General features: G+C 44.2%; 1 protein-coding gene across 1 annotated transcript in view; it reads right to left on the bottom strand.

Annotated features, from left to right (window-relative positions):
* The window catches only part of CCDC3 (coiled-coil domain containing 3), a 91046-nt gene extending 82709 nt beyond the window's left edge, over nucleotides 1-8337 (bottom strand). The window contains exons 1-2 of the mRNA NM_001172375.1: nucleotides 7751-8337; nucleotides 3728-3902 (exon numbers count right to left, since the gene is read on the bottom strand). Coding sequence (NP_001165846.1) covers nucleotides 3728-3902; nucleotides 7751-8124 — 549 coding nt within the window. The 5' untranslated portion in view covers nucleotides 8125-8337. The remainder of the gene's footprint in view (nucleotides 1-3727; nucleotides 3903-7750) is intronic.
* Nucleotides 8338-23141: the final 14804 nt, after the last annotated feature.

The raw sequence follows: 23141 nt of genomic DNA, 5'->3' as shown, positions 1-23141 counted from the left end.
CTTTGCAACCCCATGGACTATACAGTTCATGGAATTCTCCAGGCCAGGATATTGGAGAGGATAGCCTTTCCCTTCTCCAGGGGATTTGCCAACCCAAGGATGAAACCCAGGTCTCCTGCACTGCAGGGGGATTCTTTACTAGTTGAGCCACAAGGGAAGCCCAAGAATACTGGAGTGGGTAGCCTATCCCTTCTCCAGCAGATCTTCCTGACCCAGGAATCGAACTGGGGTCTCCTGCATTGCAGGCAGATTTTTTACCAACTGAGCTATCAGGGAAGGAGAAAACTGAAGTTGTGGAAAATTAAGGGTTCTGTCTGAGGTCACGCCTCTGAAAATGGCACAGCCAATCCGGATTGCCTGATGAGGATGGTACCTCCCTCACCATCCTTCCCAACTCTAAAAAGGGAAAAAAGAAAGATGACAGGAGGTCTTCCACAGATTTTATGTCAGTCCCATGACACTCTAGGTCGGATTGATGTATGTGTGGGTCAGTCTGGGTTGCGGTCCCGGGGGACAGGACTTGCTGAGAGAGGAAAACAGCCAACTTTTGTTTTGATTGCTACACTCACCCAGCAGGGAAGAAAAAAGGAAAGGAAAATGTTCTTGGCTGGCGTGGAGAGAACCCTGCCAGAAAATGGGATGGATGCTCTAACTTGCCAAAGACATCCCCGGAGGCCCCATTAACACCATGATACTGAACCAGAGAGATGCTGAACACTTAAGAGTGCTGCTGATTCCCTGGCAACTTTTGAAAGCAAGCTTGTTTCCACTGACGGAAGCAAGGGGTGGGGGGGTGGGGGGAGGGGGGAGCGGTGGGATGTCTAAGGATGGGATTAGAGAATGGGAGGATTTGGCTGCTGAGGACCGAGTTGCAGGTTGTCCTGGGTATGTATCACAAAAAGTTTCCCTACATCAGATTTTCCTTTGGTTCCATTTCTTAACCTCCAGACTGACCCTAGAGTCCCAGATTCATGTGATGCTCCAAGAGAATGAGAATGAGAAGATGCACCCTTCACGACCACGATCTAAGCACACTGTTCGAGCTGACTGGGGACTTAGAGAAGAGCAGCAGCAAGAGTGGAAATGATGAGAATGCATCAGTGTGCCCCCTGAATTCATCGTCATCTAAGACACGGCATGTGATATAGGGAAACTGTGTAATGTGCACCGTCCAGGGCCATTCATAATGGTCTCAGAACAAATGAAGGATTCACATGTTCCCATTAGCAAGAGTCTAACTGGAATTAAAAGGTGACCCAAACAAGCTCCTCTGACCCTGTCTAAAATGGAAGACCCATCACCTTAGGAAAAACAGACTGTTTGTGTCGTAACATGATTTATTTACCCTGCATAGGAGAGAAAGCAGGATACTCACCTTCACACAGAAAAAGCAGAGAGGACTTTGCTGGTGGCACAGTGGATAGGAATCCATCTGCCAGAGCAGGGACATTGGTTCAATCCCTGGTCCAGGAAGATCCCACAAGTTGCAGATCAATTAGGCCCGCGTGCCAAAACTAGTGAGCCCACAACCCACAACTACTGAGACCCATGTGCTCAGAGCCTGTGCTCTGCGATGAGGGAAGATACTGCAATAAGAAGCCTGTGCGCTGCAACAAAGAGTAGCCTTCGCTTGCCATGACTAGAGAAAAGCCCTCACGGCAACAAACATCCAGCGCAACTGAACATAAGTTGTTTGTTTTTTTTTAAGGCAGATAATTTTTAGTTTTAGTTTTTTTTTCAAGAAAGAAGCAAGTAACTGTCCATAACTCTTCGTCTAATTCTGACACCTTCAATTCACAAATATTTTAATCACTGCAGAGAAAGTAAAAATATCTCATGGAATATCATAAAATATAAATGCTAGCACCGTAGTTTTATTTTAAACCTAAATTCTCAAATGAACTAGCTAATTTAACTCAGCTCTGATGTGGTACCTTTCAAAGTGGGCAGAAGAAGGAGCCAAGACGTGACACATACAAAGTCCATCAACACCTCAATTTGGCTCTGCAGCAGCTCAGCAACCTGGAACAATTAATTCTCTTTCCCCAAAAGCTTCTGACTCAGCGCAAACACACATACCCACCCTCTGTTATCTAAGAGACCAGGATGATGAAATGGAAGAGGAATTCTCCCCAAGATCAACATCTGACCACCCAAAACAGGACTGCCTTCACATTAAAACAATTCTCCACAGTCTCATTGTTCTATTTTTTTTGAATGATGGAGAATCTAATTGCAGTAAAATGTTAATAGCTTCATTGTGTGACCACAGGGCTAATCAGTTATATATCTAAAGAGTTTGGGGCTCAGCTGCGAGATATTTTTGGATCAACATCTGATCTCTTGACATCAGTGTACTATTACCAAGGATTTAGTACATGAAGCAAAAATCCCACAAAATGGAGAACCACAGGACCAAGACTAAAAAGATTTAATTTGAACATGCTACGGTCTGACCCAGGCTGGGGATACTCAGGCTTATACTTGGTGGTTCCAGTTCAATGTGGAGTGGGCGCTGGCACAGATTAAGAGCCGGGTAGGAAAAAAAGAAGAGTGGGGCAGGGGAAAGAAAGGTGTTTAGATCCATGTGGGGAGTGAAATATATGACAAGCACTCAGAAGATTTTGGCAAATCTTGAAGAGGGGTCAGGGAGTTGAGAACCGTCAGTAGGGCAGGCCTAAGGAAGGAACCCTGGATAACGTATGGAAAGGAAGAATCAACACTTTTCTGCAGTCGGATGCATTTGCCCACGATGAGAACAGTTTCTGTGCAAAGAACATGAAGAAAGCCTCCAGGTGCCATGGAGCCCTGGGCAGGAGGTTTGGAAGAACAAGGTCACTCCCCTAGGGCAACCCACAAGACAAGAGAAAGACAGCGCCCCCACCAAGGCCACCACAGATGCGGGAAAGAAGGAAACCACCTAATACATGCACGTTGGTTCATTAACCCACATCAGAACTGTCTCCTGCGGTCTGTCACGTGGTCCTATAAACATCTTGGTGGGAGACTGGGAGAGATGGGCCACGGCCTCCCTGCTCCCCTGGCTCAGTTGCATGCTACTGCTCGAAGAAAGCGACAGTCCTCGAAATATCCCCACAACTCAGGCATCTGCCTCAGACTGAAAGGTGCCTTTTCTATCTTCATGCCCAGAGTGATCCGGATCCTTCTGTTCCATGGGAACTAGATCCTGCCACTAAAGGTTTGCATGCTGCAACTGAAGATCCTGCATGCTGCAGAAAGACTGAAGATCCCACATGCCACAACTAGGACCCAGCAGGGCCAAGTAAAAACATACATAAGTATTTGAAATCAACAACAGAAGTAGTCATAACAGCTCAGTGTATTGAGTGCTTACTCTCAAACACCTCACTAAAGGCTTTACCTATTGACATTCCCTACATAGTTAAATCATGTCGCATCCGCCCTAAGATACAGATGTTACTATTGCTTCCAATTTACAGAAGAGGAAACTGAGGCACAGCATGCCAACCTTCAGCCCAACTTGTCCCCTCACTTTGTGAGGAACCTCATGCCACACAGTACAGCCTGAGGACTCCAGAGTTTGTGAGCAGTGCTTGTCAGCTTCTGGGAGGGCTGTGGAGAGGGTGAAAAATACCTCTTGATCTGGACTTTGGAAGAGGCCTCTTGACCCCCTTGCTCTCAACATTCGTATGAGTCATAGCTCTCTTATTATTTTGCTGTAGCACAGAGTATAGCCAATTCTTACCCTAGTGTCTTCTTGGACCTCCCAGTCACTGGAGAAAGTCGCCAGCTGCTGCCCTTGTGAACAGTTTGAAAACTGGAAAAGGCTAGAAAACATCCTTCTGTTCTCTTGAGTGTCTGGAAAGATGGCATCTTGGAAATTGACTCCATGAGGCAAGAGGTTATAGTTCTCATCCATCCTAATGGAAAAAAAGGAGGCAAGAGCTGTAGGCTGGACACCCATGGGGTGTGCCATGTCGAATTGAGAATCAACAGAAGACTGTGACAGAGTTGCCAGTTATACAACATCTTTTTTTAAAGTAGAGTTTAATTACAATGTTGTGCTAATTTCTGCTGTAAAGTGACTCAGTTATACATATATATACATTTTTTATATCTTTTCCATTATGGTTTATCCCAGGAGATTGGATATGGTTCCCTGTGCTAAGGTAGGACCTTGCTGTTTATTCCAAATATAACAGTTTGCATCTGCTAACCCCAAACACCCAGTCCGTCCGTCTCCCTCCCTCCATTCCCCTTGGCAACCACACGTTTATTCTCTGTATCCATGAGTCTGTTTCTGTTTTGTAAATAGGTTCATTCGTGCCATATTTTAGATTCCACATATAAGTGATATAATATGGTATTTATTCTTCTCTTTGTGACTTACTCCGCTTAGTAGAATTATCTCTAGTTCCATCCATGTTGCTGCAAATGGCATTCTTTCTTTCTTGTTCTGGCTGAGTAATATTCATATATACATACCACATTTTCTTTAATCATTCAACTATCAAGGGACATCTAGGCTGTTTCCGTATCTTGGCTGTTGGGAATACTGCTATGAACATGGGGGTGCATGTATGTTCCTGAATTACAGCTTTGTCCGGGGATATGCCCACGAGGGGGACTGCTGGATCATATGGTGGTCCTATGAACTTTCTGAGGATCCCCCATACTGTTTTCCATAGTGGCTACCCCAACTTACATTCCCACCAACAGTGTAGGAGGGTTCCCTTTTCTCCACACTCTCTCCAACATTTGCTATTTGTTCTTTTTTGATGATAGCCATTCTGTCTGATAGGAGATGGTACCTGGCGGTAGCTTTGATTTGCATTTCTCTAAGAATTAGTGATGCTGAGTATATTTTCATGTGTCTACTGGCCATCTGCATGTCTTCTTTGGAGAAATGTCTATTAAGGTTTTCTGCCCATTTTTTGATTGGGTTTTTTTTGTTGTTGAGTTGTATGGTCTGTATATTTGAAATTAAGCCCTGGTCTATTGCATCATTTGCAAATACTTTCTCCCATTCTTTAGGTTGTCTTTTTTTTTTTTTATGGTTTTCTTTGCTGTGCAGAAGCTTATAAGTTTGATCAGGTCCCCTTTGTTTATATGTGGTTTTATTTCTATTACCTTGGGAGACTGACCTAGGAAAACAAAGGTCCAATTTATGTCAGAGAACATTTTGCCCATGCTCTCTTCTAGGAGTTTTATGGCATCATGTCTTATGTTTAAGTCTTTAAACCACTGTGAGATATTTTTGTGCAGTGTGAGGGTATATTCTAACTTCACTGATTTACATGCAGCTTCCAATTACACATTTACATGGCTCGCCTTAGAGGAGTCACTCTCTCTGTTGTTTCTCTACCTCACACTGCACGTGTCTATCCTTTTTCAAAACATGTGAGTCGGGGGACGGGTGCGGGTGAACATTTGTGTATCTCCCAAGCTGCCTTCCTTCTCCTAGTGGAGTGCTCCTTGTTTCCTGGGCAAAGGAAAGCTAATTGCAATGACCCAAGATTCAAGTCCTACCACTGCTACTTATCTCCTGTTTGACACACAGCGAATTTCTTAAATTCTCTAAGCTTAAAGCACAATCTATAAAACGAGGATGACAACAGCATCCTTATTTGTTTAATGATGAGGAGTGCATTTTTTTAAAAGTAAGTAAAGTATTTGACACAGAGTAAGCACCGTATAAAACTTAACATTTTAACAGAACCCTGCGTAAAGTACCTGTTGGCAAGACAGAGAAGTCAAGAGAAGGAAAAGGAGAGATGGAAGTGGCACTCCAGCCCAAAGTAGGCATTTGGGGGCTCACCAGGGAGTCTCCACTGCCACTCTCTCCCGTGACACTGACCAGAATCTGTTCTCCTCTCCGAGGGGCCCAGAATAACAGAGGAATGATTTGTTTGTGGTTGTTAACACACATCAGGGCAATACAGCCCTCTGAAATAGAAATCTTGTCAGACCACCATTTGACTCTGTATCTCTGCCCTAACGTTTTATAAATATGTCAGAGAAAAAGAGGAAAGAGCTGGCTGACCACCAGAGAGCCAGTGGACAAAACTGTATTTCATTATAAAATCGGAAAAGAAAATAATGTCTCCTTAAGTACTCTGGCTCTTTTTACTTTGGAAAATAAAGTTTTATTGTTGAATAGTTTTAGAGCTGGTTTCCCTATAAAGACATGTAAAAATCTAAGTTTCTCCATATCAAGAAGGTACTATCTCACTCCTTGCCAGCTTTATTTAGAAACTGTATTTCTCCAGTATTTTTTTTTTAATTCAACTTAATCTGGCTAAACCACCCAAGCCAACACAAAGCACGCCATGTATTCTAAACTTAGATATTCTGGCTTTAATATGGAAAACATGTGTTACTGCAAGCTTACGGACGCCCCTCTGTGGAACCTTCTGTCTTCTTTCTCAGTGATGTGAAATCTCAAGAGCTAAAAGTTAGTCTGCAGACCAAGGTCATGGCTATTCCAAATATCCTTAATGCTCTGCCACATACTGGGAAGATGGGACTTATTGTCCAATCACTATCCGTTAGATTCCATTTTGAGGTTCCTCCCAGTTCCTCTGTTTCAGCCTCCTCCTCCAACTGGAGAGAACCAATGTATTAGGGTTCCACCTGCTGTTTTGTATTGCAAACTTCAGTTGAACCCATAACCTGAACCCTTATCTACATGCATTTCGTCGTGACCACACGACAAACTTTCATGGAACTTCACAAGATTCCAGGAGTCTCCCAACAGACAAGGCCTGGTCTAATTCACCTCTCTGTTCTTCAAAGCTCTGTGAGCACCTTCCCAATCCCTTAATGCCCCCACCCCCAGGCCCTTCCTCTGTCAACTTTGGCTATTTGGAAGAGCCTGGCATTGAGATCTGCTGGCAGCTGATACGAGCTAATCCGAGTGGAACACGAGGACAGCTGGGCTGCATTCCACGCGGTCCCGTCTTGGCGTTTAAGCAGGTGTGCAGAGCTGAGCAACTACACGCGCCTCATCTGACCTGCACCAGGTGTTCTGCAGCAGGTACTAGGCTCTAATCTCAACCAACCTCGTTTGGCACATTATGAAGGTGAGGCTCTTGAGGTTCTTGACAAGGTCAGTAACTTGCTCAAAATGACAGGAAGAACACAGCCAGAATTCCAACAATTGTCTGATTCCAAAGGTGTTTGGATTGGTTTTGACCACTGTCCATCCCAAACGACTCCCACAGCATCCACTTTAAAAAATAGCTTTCCTCCTCTATAAGGATTCCACCTCAATTAGGGTTCCACTTTCTTATTTCAAACTCCAGGAGACGCCGTCACCTGAACTCTTACCCACAGGCATCTCATCTGCACCACAGACCAACCTGCATGGAACTCACCCAGAGAGGGCGCCTGTCCGATTGCCCTTCATACTCCTCAGAGCTCTGTGACCAGGGCCTTCTTCCCCCATCACCCCCCGCATAAACCTCCGCTATCGGGAATAGGCTGTTTGTTGCTGGAAACCACCTTGAGCTTTGGCCTGAAACACTCTTCCCTGGTCAAGCACGGGAGCCATCCCTGTTTTTTCAACAGTCTTAGCCAGAGGCTCCCAAGATCTCTGTAGACACGAGGAGCACCAAAGAGCAGAAAATGGGAAGGAGACCAGGGCATCACTTAACATCGCCTGGACGGGATTCTGGAGGAGTTCCTGAGCCTGCTGGGGATAAAGGTACCTCTGCTGGCCGTGCCAAGTGGCGGAAAGGATGGTATGGGCGGGAGGTGGCAGGCTCACCTGAGGAAGAAGAAATAGGAGTAATCCTGGACCACGGTGTGGGAGTGACAGGAGAAGTAGCCCAGGCCGGTGAGGTTGAGCCTGGAACCCGCTGGCACCTCGAGCATGCTGCCCCACGCCTGGTCGCACAGCATCTCGATCTCAGCGGAGTAGAAGAGCCCCGCGTCGCTGGCCTCATACTGCCAGGGCAGGTAGTTGTACAGGCCGTGCACCTCCTCGTGCAGCGCCAGCACCTTGGCGTACACGATGATCTCGGCCAGCTCGGCTCGGCAGCCCTCGCTCAGGGGTCTCCACTCGGAGGGCAGCTGGCAGCCGCGGGCGGTCCCCAGCCCGCCGGCCAGGCAGAGCGCGGCGAGCAGCAGCGGGCGCAGCATGCCGGCGGCGGGGGCGGGCGGCGGGAGCCGCCGGGTGGGCGCCGCGCCCCAGGCGCGCTACCCGGGGCGCATGGCCGGGGCGGGGAGGCCCGCGGCGGCAGCGAGAGCGTCCGGGAGCCCGAAGTGCCGGGCCCCACCAGCGGGAGGCGCAGCCCGGGGCGCTTGGCTCCGCGCACCGCTGCGGAACTCAACGTGCTGCTCCCTCCTCCGCCGGGATCCCCCTGCCGGGCCTCGCTTGGGAGGCTTTTAAAAGGGCACGGGGAGGGCCGGCCGCCGCCTCCTCCTGCCCCCCGTGGCTGGGGCGTGGGCGGCAGCGGGAGGGGCGGAGGCGGGAAGCGGTCCAGCGGCGCGCGGTGCTGGGGAGACAGCTCAGTCGGCGCTGGACCGGGAGCCCCCGGGCCGAGCTCCGTGTTTGCGCCAGCGGGGAGGTCCGCGGCCGAAAAGTCAGTGTGGGGAGCGGCGGCCCAGCCGTCTTCGAGCGCCCTGCGCACCGACCAGGTGGAAGCTCTGCAGGCACAAAGCGCGCTCCAGACATGGCCTTCTTAGAATAATTGCCGTCAATTGCCATGAGTACTCAGCGTACGTTTTTGCATTTTCTGAGTAGCTCATTTACACTCAGATGGCACAGAAATCTAACTTTACTGTCGCAGAGTTTACCTTGGAAATTCTGTGTGATCTTTTCTGAATCTCTCTCTCCCTTTCCATCTCTTATGTTTTAACAATGCTCTAAGGAAAGCCTTCAACATCTGAAAAGCCAAAGCTTTTCACATTGCTTGGATTTTCCTACAGCCACATGGTCTCATGATTGACCTCATTCCTACTTTCAGATTCTGAACACCCTACACCTGAGAAATAGATTCAGAAGTTCCAAAGAGCTTTTCACAAGTCAATGAGTGACTCTGAAGAGACCTAAACTCCACAGTTAAATCTTTATTTCCAAATTAGGCAGTTCCTTTTATCTCCCAATTACCTTAATTATTCTTCATGTTGGGAGAAGGCAATGGCACCCCACTCCAGTACTCTTGCCTGGAAAATCCCATGGACAGAGGAGCCTGGTAGGCTGCAGTCCATGGGGTCGCTAAGAGTCGGACACGAATGAGCGACTTCACTTTCACTTTTTACTTTCATGCATTGGAGGAGGAAGTGGCAACCCACTCGTGTTCTTGCCTGGAGAATCCCAGGGACGCCGGGGCCTGGTGGGCTGCCGTCTAAGGGGTCTCACAGAGTCGGACACGACTGAAGCGACTTAGCAGCAGCAGCATGTAGCAAGAAAAGAAAAGATTATTTATAAGTATAAATATTTTATACAGTCAAAACATCATATATATGAAATAGGATGGATATAATATACATATCATACATATGTCATACATATTATATTTACAATAAGTTGATAAGCAAAACTGCTGTAAAATGGAAGGCTCTTTGTTCTGCAAGCATCTTATTAACCAGGCTTTCTGCAAGTTTAAGTCTTAGAACTCAGCCAAAGTCATCTCTGACTGAAAGGAAGAGTTCTTAGGGAATTCAGAAAGGAAAGGTAAGGAGAAAAGTGGGGAGGGGGGAAGAGAGAAAATTCCAAGGCCTCACATCCCTGTGACAACCAAATCTTCCTGTGATCCCCAAGTCTTCAGTTAGGACAATTAAATTCATATATGCTTCTTGTGACAGGGCAGAAATCCAGCTGGCGTGAGGCAGGGACTCAGGAGGAAGAGGCCATGAGCAGCATGGTCTCAGGGAACCAGAAGACCCTGGAAGTCTTTGGGCATGCCTTGAAGTGAAATGGCCAGGACTCCAGCCAGTGTGGCCCAGCTTCTGAGGGAATGAAAGCTAAAGATCCATAAGGTCACACCAATCCAGAATCCAACCGGTGACTCAACGGACAGATGTGTGCTTAGTCGCTCAGTCATGTCCTACTCTTTGCAACCCCAGGAACTGTAGCCTCCCAGGCGCCTCTGTTCATGGGATTCTCTAGGCAAGAGTACTGGAGGGGGTTGCCATGCCCTCCTCCAGGGGATCTTCCCAACCCAGAGATCGAACCCAGATGTCCCACATTGCAGGCAGATTCTTTACCGTCTGAGCCACCAGGGAAGTGGTGACTCAATGGACCAGATTCTTATTCCTACAAGATCATCTGTGTTGGAAGAGGAAAGAAGAGTAAGAGCTCCTCATGGACAATAACTAACCTCTACATAGCTGGAAGTCAGCCTGGAGCCTCGATTAATTCTGTAGAAAACAGTTATATTGAGGGAAGCAAGTGGACAGTAGTCCCGATGGTATATGACTCCTCCCGACAACCCCCCCACCACCATGGGAGATGGTAGAGTTAAGCTTTTCGCACAAGGAGAAATGGCATTTGAGGATGGCATCAGACATCCTACGTTAGGACTGCCCATTTGTCTCTCCTTCAATATACGAGTTAAAACGTTTCATAACGTCTTAGTCTGTTCAGGGTGCCATGGCAAAATACCACAGCCTGAGGGGCTTAAACACAGACATTTATTTCCCACAGTGTTGGAGGCTGGAAGTCCAAGATCAGGGTGTCAATGGGATTGGTTCCAGGCTAGTAAACGGCCACCTCTCCTCCGTGTCCCCACATGGCCTGTCTTCTTTGTACATATAGAGAGGCAGAAATGTCTGGCCCTTCTAAGGACACCAGGCCTATCAGATTAGACCACACTCTTGTGACCTCATTTAACCCTAATCGCTTCCACAAAGGTGCTATCTCCAAATACAGTCTCATTGGGGGTTAAAACTTGAACAGAAGAATTCAGGGCAGGGAGGAGGGGATGTGAACAAGGGACAGAATTCAATCCATAACAGTCATTTAGCAGGTGTTCTGCAGGTTTGTAGAGAAAGAGGGGATATAAAATGGTTTATATTTCTGGCACGCTAACTTAGAGCAAGCATTGCCAAATTATAATATTAACAATAACAACTGCTAACATTTATTCACCGCTTACTACCTGCCAACATAGTATGTTATGTTGTAATATGTATTACATATTATGTATACACTATTATACATACTATGTTACAATAGTGTATACATATTATGTATACACTATTACATAATATGTATACACTATTGTAACATATTGCCTATGTTCTCGTAAATGAATGCTCCAAACACTCAAAATGGGCACTGCTATCATCCTCAGGTTAGAGACAGGGGACTTAGGTATGGAGAGGTTAATTGACTTACCCAGGATCACACGGCCAGAAAGGAACTGAGCCAGGATTCAAACACCAGCATCAGATTTCAGAGTTCATGTTCTTAACTACAGCATTAAAATATGGACAAAACAAGCAATGTTTTAAAGGCACAGGTGGGCCCTTTATCAAGAAACAAGTAGAGGGGACTTCCCTGGTGGTCTGTGGCTAAGACTCCATGCTCCAAATTCAGGGAACCCAGGTTCAGTCCCTGATCCAGGAAGTAGATCCCACATGTTACAACTAAAACCCAGTGCAGCCAAATAAATAACTGAATATTTAAAAAGAAGCTGAATATGTAAATAGTAATAACCTTCGCAGAATCACCAGTGATGGCTAAATGAGGGACTAACATTAATTTTGTTTTCACCAGCAGCCCTGCTCTATTTTAAGTTGTTAAGTTTATTTTAAGTTAGTGCTGTAACTTATGCAGACAAGAGAATAAGGAAGTGTTTCTTTAAATTGTATCTAGTGCTTCAGAGGGCTGGAAAAAGTTTTTCTGTTTCCACAGACCTGAAGACCCTGATTATTCTTTCCATTTAGATGAACAAATAAGTAAAAATCAGTATGCACAGCTGATGTCTCTCTTGTTGTATAAACTGGACAGAATCAAAACTCTTCCAGTACTACCCAGAATGCATTTTCCAGATTCAGGGGCCTGTGAGGGTTGTCCTTCTCCTGGATTCTTCATAGACACATCAGTCATGCTTTGCTTCACTGGAAGCTCTGGCAGAATGCCTCCCTGATTGGGGTTGTTCACTTGGAGCCCTGGACATATGTGAGCATCCCCTGGTGAGTAGCTCCCCTTTGGGGACCAAGATCTCCAAAGAAGCAGAGCTCAAGGAAGCCAGGATGGGAAGCAAAAATTCTACAACTGAGTTGTGGGTTTAGTAGTGAAACAAGCCGCTTCCACCCCTTGAATACAAGACCCATATGTTCTGGCTGTGGGGGGAAGATAGCACCATTATGCTTCAAATATACACTGTATCCTTCACAGCATGCACAATACCCTTTAAGACTGCACCCCACCCTTTCAGGATGTTGACTCCCATCCGACTCACTTGAGTCCTCTTTAGCTGTCACACTGTCTCAGTAAGCTTTCAAAATTTGCCCAGTTGTTTCTAGGTGATGGCGTCCTCAGTAAAACCAGTTAATTCCACGGCCAAGGGCACATTGCTGTATTCCCTTTGCCATCAAAGAAGAGATGCTACGAAAATCACTGATCAGAAGCAATGCTACAGGAAGTACCACGATGCTGGAAGATGGGTTCTGTGGGTTCTGTGGACAGAGTTCCTGGAAGAAGCACTGTGGGGCAGGAAAGGCAGATCTACACCTAGAATATATCTACTCCAGTGAGGACAAGTCTCTGCTCCCTCCAAGATGTAAGAGGTTCAGTGTAGTCACTTCAGTCATTTCAGTCGCTCGGTTGTGACTGACTCTTTGCAACCTCATGGACTGCAGCATGCCAGGCTTCCCTGTTCATCACCAACTCCCGGAGCTTGCTCAAACTCATGTCCGTTGAGTCAGAGATGCCATCCAAACATCTCATCCTCTGTCATCCCCTTTTCCTCCTGCCTTCAATCCTTCTTAGCATCAGGGTCTTTTCAAATGAGTCAGTTCTTCACATCAGGTGGCCAAAGTATTGGAGCTTCAGCATCATTTCTTCCAATGAATATTCAGGACTGATTTCCTTTAGAATTGACTGGTTTGATCTCTTTGCAATCCAAGGGACTCTCAAGAGTCTTATGCAACACCACAGTTCAAAAGCAAAAATTCTTTGGTGCTTAGCCTTTTTATGGTCCAACTCTCACATCCATACATGACTACTGGAAAAACCAAAGCTTTGACTAGACGGACCTTTGTCAGCCAAGTAATGTCTCTGCTTTTTAATATGCTATCTAGGTTGGTCATAGCTTTTCTTCCAAGGAGCAAGCATTTTTTACTTTCATAGCTGCAGTCACCATCTGCAGTGATTTTGGAGCCCCCAAAAATAAAGTCTCTCACTGTTTCTATTGTTTCCCCATCTATTTGCCATGAAGTGATAGGACCGGATGCCATGATCTTCGTTTTTTGAATGTTGAGTTTTAAGCCAGCTTTTTCACTCTCCTCTTTCACTTTCATCAAGAGGCTATTTAGTTCCTCTTCACCTTCTACCATAAGGGTGGTGTCATCTGCATATCTGAGGTTATTGATATTTCCCCTGGCAATCTTGATTCCAGCTTGTGCTTCATTCAGCCCATCATTTCGCATGGTGTACTCTGCATATAAGCTCAATTAGCAGGGTGACAATATACAGCCTTGACGTACTCCTTTCCCAATTTGGAACCTGTCCATTGTTCCATGTCTGGTTCCAACTATTGCATCTTGTCCGCATACAGATTTCTCAGGAGACAGGTTAGGTGGTCTGCTATTCCCATCTCTTTAAGAATTTTCCACAGTTTGTCGTGATCCACAAAGTCAAAGGCTTTAGTGGAGTCAATGAAGCAGAAGTAGATATTTTTCTGGAATTCTCTTGCTCTTTCTATGATCCAATGGATGTTGGCAATTTGATCTCTGGTTCCTCTGCCGTTTCTAAATCCAGCTTGAACATCTGGAAGTTCACGGTTCACGTACTGTTGAAGTCTGGCTTGGAGAATTTTGAGCATTACTTTGTTAACAAGTGAAATGAGTGCAATTGTGTGGTAGTTTGAACATTCTTTGGCACTGCCTTTCTTTGGGATTGGAATGAAAACAGACTTTTTCCAGTCCTGTGGCCACTGCTGAGTTTTCCAAATTTGCTGGCATACTGAGTGCAGCACTTTCATAGCATCGTCTTTTAGGATTTGAAGTAGCTCAACAGGAATTCCATAACCTCCACTAGCATTGTTTGTAGTGATGCTTCCTAAGGCCCATTTGACTTCACACCAGGATGTCTGGCTCTAGTTGAGTGATCACACCATCGTGTTTATCTGGATCATGAAGATCTTGTTTGTGTAGTTCTTCTGTGTAGTCTTGCCCCTCTTCCTAATATATTATGCTTCTGTTAGATTCATGCCATTTCTGCCCTTTGTTATGCCCATCTTTGCATGAAGTATTCTCTTGATATCTCTAATTTTCTTGAAGAGATCTCTAAGCTTTCCTTTTCTATTGTTTTCCTCTATTTCTTTGCATTGATCACTTAGGAAGGCTTTCTTATTTCTACTTGCTATTCTTTGGAACTCTGCATTCAGATGGGTATATCTTTCCTATTCTTTTTCCTTTTGCTTCTCTTCTTTACTCTGCTATTTGTAAGCCCCCCTTAGACAACCATTTTTCCTTTTTGCGTTTCTTTTTCTTGGGGATGGTTTTGATTGCTGCCTCCTGTACAGTGTTATGAACCTCCATCCGTAGTTCTTCAGGCACTGTCTATCAGATCTAATCCCTTGAATCTGTTTGCCACTTCCACTGTATAATCATAAGGGATTTGATTTAGGTCATACCTGAATGGCCTAGTGGTTTCCCTACTTTCTTCAATTTAAGTCTGAAGTTTGCAATAAAGAGTTCATGATGTGAGCCACAGGCAGCTCCTGGGACCATAAGAAGGCATTGGTATAGGTCCTTACTACTGACAGAGTAAACCCTCAGCCTTGGGCTGACCTTAGTGAGACAAGTTCAGAAACACAAAGTGAGCAAATACTGGTGGGAAAACGGTACCAACCAACTTGCTCAATACCAGGTTGACACAAAACTTCAGTTTGTAAATAACATATCTGTAAAGTGCAATGAAGTGAAACATAATGAAAAAACATATGCTTATATTCTAAGTATATACAAATAGAGGTATGTCCTGATATATATTATATATACATATATACATATCATATTGGTGGTATTTTATATATATCTATCTATCTATCTGTTTTTCTGACAATGCCTGACTAGCACACTATCCAATCAAACCCCTTCATCTGTCGTTTTAATATTGTATATGTGGAACAGGCCTGACCAGAGATATGTGGAAAGGCTGACCAGAGACCAACAACTTAAAAGACATTCTTCCCATTATATCATATTTCCCAGTTGTATGGTGCCTTTCTTGGAGGTTCTCAGTGTGGTATGTAAACATTAATTCAGTCTTCCTTCTGTCCCCTTGGGAGGCAGGAAGCCAGTATTATTTCACAGACAAAGAAGCTGAGTCCCAAGGGTTAAACGCCTTGCCCCAGTCCCATAACTACAGGCAGTTAGGGATGCTGGGAATGGGGCTTGGGGTTAGGAATCCCTGCCTGGGGTCCCTTGGCTCCCAAACAGCGCCTTCCTGAAAGATAATTCTGTGTTCAAACTCTGTGGGAATCTTGTTCTATAACAGGGAAATTATGGGACTGCTGACATGCCACATACATTGTCCTTCCCCTGCAAGTTCATAGAGTACATTTTCAGAAGGCAGGTTTAGGACATGTAGGCATTGTCTATAATAGCTTCAATCCATCCAATCTGGGGACCAATATTTAGCCTAAACAACCATTCCGGTGCTGAAGCCATGACAATTCTATCAGGAGAAGATAGAAACAAGAGGGATGGACTCTTGATAGACATCTCACTCTATAGTTTTCCATGTCTGCATTTCAGAAAAAGAAGGAGCTAAGAGTGGAGTTGACAAGCACCTCGCAAGAATGCATCACTCTGTTAGGTGTTAAACACTGCACTCGCATTTTTCCCTCACTCTGTCACAGTGAAGACTTGGCCAGATCCCTTTTCACAGTTGGTGGAACAGAAACAGGGGGACTAGTTGATTTTTCAAGAAGCTGAGCTGAGGGTCTAAGAATTCCTGTTGCAATTTTAAGTCTATCAAACCAAATCCCCACCATCCTCTTGTGTAAGTTTCTAGATGCCAAATGGAAGTGGTTAGGCATAGACTGAGCATCTTGACACTGTTGTCAATCACATGTATGTTTCAACAAATAACTTGCAACATTTCCCTGTCAACTGCCATGTGTCAGCCTATTCTAGGCTCTGGGGATACAGAAGTGAATAAAACAGAGCACCCTCCTTTTGGGGGAAATATCTACCCAAAGTCAAATCGGTGCCATTAACAGGTTGGGCAAAGAAAGGCTTGCCTTGGAAGACACAGCCTTTACCTGGGGAAGAATGGCTTGAGAACCTTGTTCAACGTCCTCTGAAACACCTTCACTTAAATAAAGTCCATGGAACTGACCACGGTTAAGATTTAGCATGGTGGGGCTCAGATGAGTCTCTAAGGAACCAAGTTCCCCTTTATATTTCAGAGCATAACCAACCCTCAGACTGAGAGCAGGGTGGGTTTCATTGACATCAATACCACACTGTTCCCTTTCACATCAGTGTCCTTGGAAGCAACTGGAAATAAGCCACAGTTGAGAAGTGGAGAGAGGGCATCTGTGTGATTATTCTAATGCTGCTCTGACTTTCCCTGAGATATTATCAATGAGTGGTTCTTTCCCACAGGAAGTGAAGTCTCCCGGGGAGGTAGTAGAAGCCATGGCAGGCGGAATGGGACACAGTTCTTAAAAGGGAAGAGCCCTCCTGCTAAAGAGAAGACCCACAGCTGGGTCCACTCTCTAGACTGTGAATTCACACACTGTGTATCCTGGACCAATTCTCACCTCTGAGCACTTGCCTGAGTCCTCAGCTCTTCAGTACCTGTCCTGAGAATGTATGAAGCTGACTGAATAGCACACATGGGAAATTTCATTAAGACCCAAGCATACAGACCACTGTGTGTTTTCAATTTGCTGGTTCAATGTTTTTGCCAGCTACATAGAAGAGTTAAAATCCTGTTGGAAAGCTTGCTGAGAAACAGGCTCTTATTCCGGAGGAAGGATCTCACAGGATTTTTGGCTTGATGGGACACTGTGATGACTGTTGAGAAATGAATAGAAAAGTTGGAAGCAGTTCATGGATTTTTATGTTTATTGTGAAAGCATTGGAATAACAGGGTTAATAAATATAAGTGAAACATAAATAATACTAGATTGCAGCCCCTTTTCTGGCATCAGGAAAAAGTCCAACAGGTTCATTTATAGCAAAACCCCGAAGGCATCACAATTAGAATGTTTTTTCCCCCCTGATTTTTTTTCAGTTGCCTTCTGCATGTATTAACCTTTCTATCTGTGCTCTCATTGCAAAGGCATAATGTGGTCAGTATTTCAACAACTTCTACCTCTAAGATAAAGTACATTGCAGAAGAATATCTGTTTTTTTTCCAAATTTTCCATTACTGACTTTTTTCCATTTAAAAATTCTATGACTTACTGCCAGTGACACTTCTTTACACATTACAGCCTTTTAAAAGAAGCTTTCTAAATCTGCATTAATAATATGAACACTACATGTAATGAGAAGCAGTGAGCAGGCACTGAATAATTGTTAAACGAATGGACAAATATATATGTTCTGATCTATAAATGTACAACCTCAGCTGAAAGTTTATCCAACACTGAAACAGTTTATTCAGTTTAAATGTCATCTTTTCATGTATTAAATTTGTGTGTTCAAACTAAAAAAAATGTGGGCTTTGGGAGTAGATTATAACTATAATATAATATAGCTATACATGTTCTACTCTTTATTTACAAAAAGGAGTGCTTTGTGGAAATACCTAAGCTTAATACTTAGCAATAGAAGCAGGTAACTCTTCTGGAATAACTCTTTTAAAGAAATGCACTTGAAGTACAATACATTCCTTTGGATCTCTCTCCTCTTCTCAATCTCAGCTTAATCTGACACGAATCTCTAGATCTTCACTCCAAAGCTTCTCATTCCATTTCAATCCTTTCTTGGAGTCAATTCCCTCCTATTTCTAGTAACAGACTTTGGGGAAAATGGGCTTTTAAAAACTCTTACAGCTTTTTTTAGCAATAACTTCTGAACTTCAACTTGGAGGAGAGCTCATTCCTGTAACCAGCTTCTATCACAGTTGCTAAAGCAATGCTGCCCAGAAGTGTGGCTTCCTTTGCTCAGTTCTCTTATCTCCTCTCCAAAGGGGAAACGTAAGAGGGAAATACAGAGGGATCTGCCCTCTGAGTACAATACCTACCTCCTTTCGCTACTTTCTGACCAACCAGCCTCCCATCAGCTAATGGATGATTCTCTCCAGTATGACAGACACTGTAGAGACAGGAGATTCTTTACTCCTCTTTTCCTGCTTTACTACTTCTTCATCCACTCCTTCCTCTATCTTCCCACAAGAGATGAAGATGTACTGATCTTATTGCCTAGCGCCCAGGACATGCCTCAGGTCACACTTGCCAGAAGCAGGCTCATGGCGCCTTGGAGGATTACACAGATTGGCAGAGCTTTCTTGTCAGCCTCCTTCTGCACACTGTGCAGAAGCTGTCTTCACAGAGCACTCATTTCTTTTCTCTACCTCTTCCACACTACAATGGCATGCTAAGTGGGCCAGACTTCTCTCTAGTTCTCTCCCGCCCCAAAGTTACATCTGAGTGGGTTGCACCAAGATTTAGATTCAGGGTGAAAAACAGAAGCTCCTCTTAGATGGTGAGCCTGAATCACATACTTCAACTCAGCTTCTACCAGAACGTTAAGCCCTGTGTGGTCCTAGGGCCTGTTCAGTTATAAATTGAGTGGTACCGGAGTGCATCTCATTATATGAGAATCCAATGTCTGGGTTGTTTAAAAGAAGCAAAACTTCTTAAATAAAAATTATTCATTAATAAACTGACTACTTATAAAATTAATGTCTAACCAAAGTCTCATTCTTTCAAGACATTAGTTTCCATCCTACCAACATTATAGCAGATAATAAATTCAAGGACAGTAAAAGTGAAAAGAAATTGTAAATATTGCAAAAGGTGCAGGATTTCATGAAGTTGATGAAAGCAATATCATAGAACTGCTTGAAATATGTCAAGCCAATAATAAATAAGAATATACACAACTTGTGAAGGTGGTGGTTTAATCACTAAGTCGTGTCCGACTCTTGCAATCCTGTGGTCTGTAGTCTGCCAGGTACCTCTGTCCATGAGATTCTCCAAGCAAGAATACTGGAATGGGTTGCCATTTCCTTCTCCAGGATATCTTCCCGACCGAAGGATCGAACCTGGGTCTCCTGCATTGTAGGCAGATTCTTTACCAACAGAGCTTACAAGGGAAGCCCTATATACAACTTGATCAGTTAACAATTTAAGAAGAGAAAATAAAGATGTTGACAAAGATACAGTGGGTAAAAATTAAATTTTTGAATATTTTTGCAAAAGTAGCCCTTTTCTGACTATATGGCAAAAGTCAAATGTGAAGTCAAACGTGAAGTCAAAAATATTTTATCCTACCATTATACAAGCGCATCTAAAAACCATTCGTGACCTGTTTGGCTGATCTATTGCTGCATAAGAAACCACCCATATATTTAAAGACTTAATAACAATGTAACATTTCTCCCAATTCCTCTGGATGATCTGGTAGTTCTGCTTTACATGGTACCTTTAAGATTCTTATAAGTTTTCTTGTTTAGCTGAGAGGATCACTGAGATACTCTTTAAATCTTGTTCATGTTTTAACAGAGACGTTGACCCTGAGGTCATGCTTTACTAACAGCACTCTGGATTTCATCTTCAAACCAAGGCCATTTTTCACGTTGAGAAATTTTCCTTGGAGAGATGAAAGCAATTTTATTATCAAACCAGCAAGTTCTAGTGCCTTTTTAGTTCTTCTAAATTTGCTTGAAATCTAAACATTTCCTTCTTTAGCTCAAGTAGCTCCTCCTGGACTTTACCACAGGTGTCTAAACGGAGGCAGATGACACTTTCAACATCCTGTCCAGGAATCTCCTTAGCCAGACCCCAAGTTCATGAGGCACTTCTTCTAGTTCCATTTCCACCGGCAGAGTTCTGGTAACTGTTCTGTGGCTATAGAACTCAAGTTCTCTTTCCTGCAGCTTCCAGTAGGATAGCCTCCACTGCGTTTCAGCCTGCACCAAACAGTCTCTTCGTCATTCCTCCAGACTTCTCCACTCTTCCAGCAGACACAAAACCAGTGCCACCTGTGGTGGCAGGACTCCACACGGCTCTGTTTTAGCTATCGACTGCTGCAGAACACATCACCCCAAATCTAATGGCTTCTCACAATTTCTTATTCCTTCTTACAGCTCTGGGGGTTGACCACAAGGTTACTAGGCTTTAAGAATGTTGCTGGCTTTGAGTTGGATGTCTAGAAGGTCTAAAATGGACTCATACAGATGGATGGAAATCAGTACTGGCTGCAGGCTGGGAGCCCAGTTGGGAGTTGGCTTAAGGCCTCCATTCTCCTCCAACTGGGCTTCTCCACATGGCTGCTTATGCTTCTTCACAGCATGGCAGATGGATTCCAAGAAAACAGAGTCCAATGTGCAAGGACTTACCAGGCTTTCACTTGCATCACTCTTGCTAACGCTCCTCTGGTCAAGGCTCATCACATGGCCAAGTCCAGAATCAGGGTGTGGGGGGACGCCCGGGGTATAAGTTAAAAGCAAGCCAGAATACTGAAGTGGGTAGCCTTTTCCTTCTCCAGGGGATCTTCCCAACCCAGGGAGTGAAGCCAGGTCTCCCACTTTGCAGGCAGATTATTTACCACCTAAGCCACAAGGGAAGCCCACAGTGTATATGAACCCTCTACCACGGACTTTATCATTTAACCATTGCAGCACTACAAGGTAAATATTATTAGCCTCATCTATTGATAATGAACTAAAGCAATAATTTAGAGAGGTTTATATTAACTTGCTTAAGTTCTCAGGGTCGTACTGCTAGTAAATGCTGGAGCCAGCATTTAAACCTTCTATTCTATCTTCTCAATTAGTGGTGGAAACCAAGGTTAATATTCCTCTTAGGGAGATACCATGATTCTGCAGTGGAATGCTGACCACATTTTTTATCAGGACCCCCCTGGTTTACAAAGGCCAGGTCAACATAACACATGGGGTCTCAGCATCGGTAGTCAATGGAATATCTCAGAACAGAATTGGGGACACATGTGACCCAGACATCCGAACAACCTCACTGGGATTTCTAATTTATTTGTCAACGTTTTTCTAATTCACAGTTCCTAGAGCACTCCCAGATGACAGAGCAGTACCAAAATTTGAGGGATTTAGTGGATTATGCTACTTCACCCACCAAAAAAAAAAGGGTATTGGAGCCAACTTGTGGACTACTGCTGGTTTCTTAGACTACTACACAACTGGTCTGAGCTGGAGTCCTAGGAGGACAAACTGACGAAAAACACAAATACAGAAGTAAAGGGTACGATCTCTTTTTCTGACAATCAAATCTACCAAAACCAGGTTTCTGCCTCTTTATACAGGAGGTTACTTCAGACGTTGCTCGACTATAAATGCCACAACGACAGGAAGCATGGTGTCTCCGTCCCTGCTGCATCGCTGCACCTGAAACGTGGTGGCCACACTGTCCGCGCTCAGCAGACAGTGAAGGGTTGTTGTGTGATCTAACCATGCATGGAATTTCCTGCTGATTTAGAGTAACCTGTTCTAAACAAGGGGTGTGGTGTGTGAGCAAGGATGAGAGTGGAGGCATGTAAGCCTCTCCCCCGGCCTCCTGCTGTGGGCTCTGACACCACTGCCCCCACTGGGGATCCACTTCCAAGTCTCCAACTTCTGGAAATTTTTGTGACATGAGGAAAGCTGCTTTGATACTGCCTGAGGAACTAGTTTCATTCTGTACATTTGAGTTACAAACAGAAGAGACTGAAGGACATCTCTGTAACACGCAGCTCTGGGATTATTTCAGGATGCCCAAGTAGAGCGCCCCATGGCTCTCTCTGTTTCTGGGTGGCAATCTTGCATGCGGGGACTTCACTAGGTGGAAGTGGCCTCTGCAAGCTTCAGTGCTTTTTGCTCCTGTTTTGCTCCAGCATGTCTTACATTAATTTTCTACTAGCTTCCTGAAAGTCAGATAAAAGAAACTTGCACCTTTGGGCATGACACTATGATGGGTTTTATAGCACAGCAGCTAAACAATAGATATTAGGCACCAAAAAAAAAGAGAGAGAGAGAGAGAGAGAAAGTAAACGAATACCACCAAAACTTAATGGATGGAGCAAAAGAAGTTCTCAGAGGAACATTTATAACAGTAAATGTGTATATTAAGAAAAAAGAACACTCTCAGATAAGCAACCTAATAAGGAACCAGAAAAATAAGAACATATCAAGCCCAAAATTAATATAAGGAAGGCAAAGAACAGAATGTAAATAAATGAAATAGAAACTAAAAAAATAACATAATATCAATGAAACTAATAAGCTCTGTTTTTTAAAAATATAAACAAATCTTTAGCTAGACTCATCAAGAAAAAGAAAAGACCGAAATAAAATTCTAAATGAAGGAGAAGACATACCAATAATAAGACACAAGAACAGAGGATCATTAGAGACTTCGATGAACAATTATATACCAAAAAATCTGATAACCTAGCAGATACAGACAAATTCCTATTTGTTCTCAAATATCTAAAAGTTCCTCAAATACCTAATACACTCTTTCTTACTGTAGGCTTCTTTGAGACACTATGTAAGGTTATTATTATGTGACTTAGGTCTCTTTTACATTTCTTTCACATTAGAACATTCCCCCTCCTTTCCCATGTCATTGAGTAGCTTGAAAAAACTGGGCTCAGAATCCTGAAGGACTTGCCACACTCTGAACATGTTGCAAAGCCATTTCTTAAACTGTGAACCACCCCCTGGCCAGCTATGATTTCCAGAGGTGTATCGTTTGATATTGAAGACAATCTGCATTGTCTCAATGAAACTGGTGCATGTATCATCTGTGCCCACACCACCCTCCTCCTCCCCGGGATCCGCT

Source organism: Bos taurus, chromosome 13 (assembly GCF_002263795.3).
Source record: "Bos taurus isolate L1 Dominette 01449 registration number 42190680 breed Hereford chromosome 13, ARS-UCD2.0, whole genome shotgun sequence".
NCBI classification, from domain to species: Eukaryota; Metazoa; Chordata; class Mammalia; order Artiodactyla; family Bovidae; genus Bos; species Bos taurus.
The sequence above is the reverse complement of the archived record's forward strand: the minus strand, read 5'-3'. Positions and strand labels throughout refer to the sequence as shown.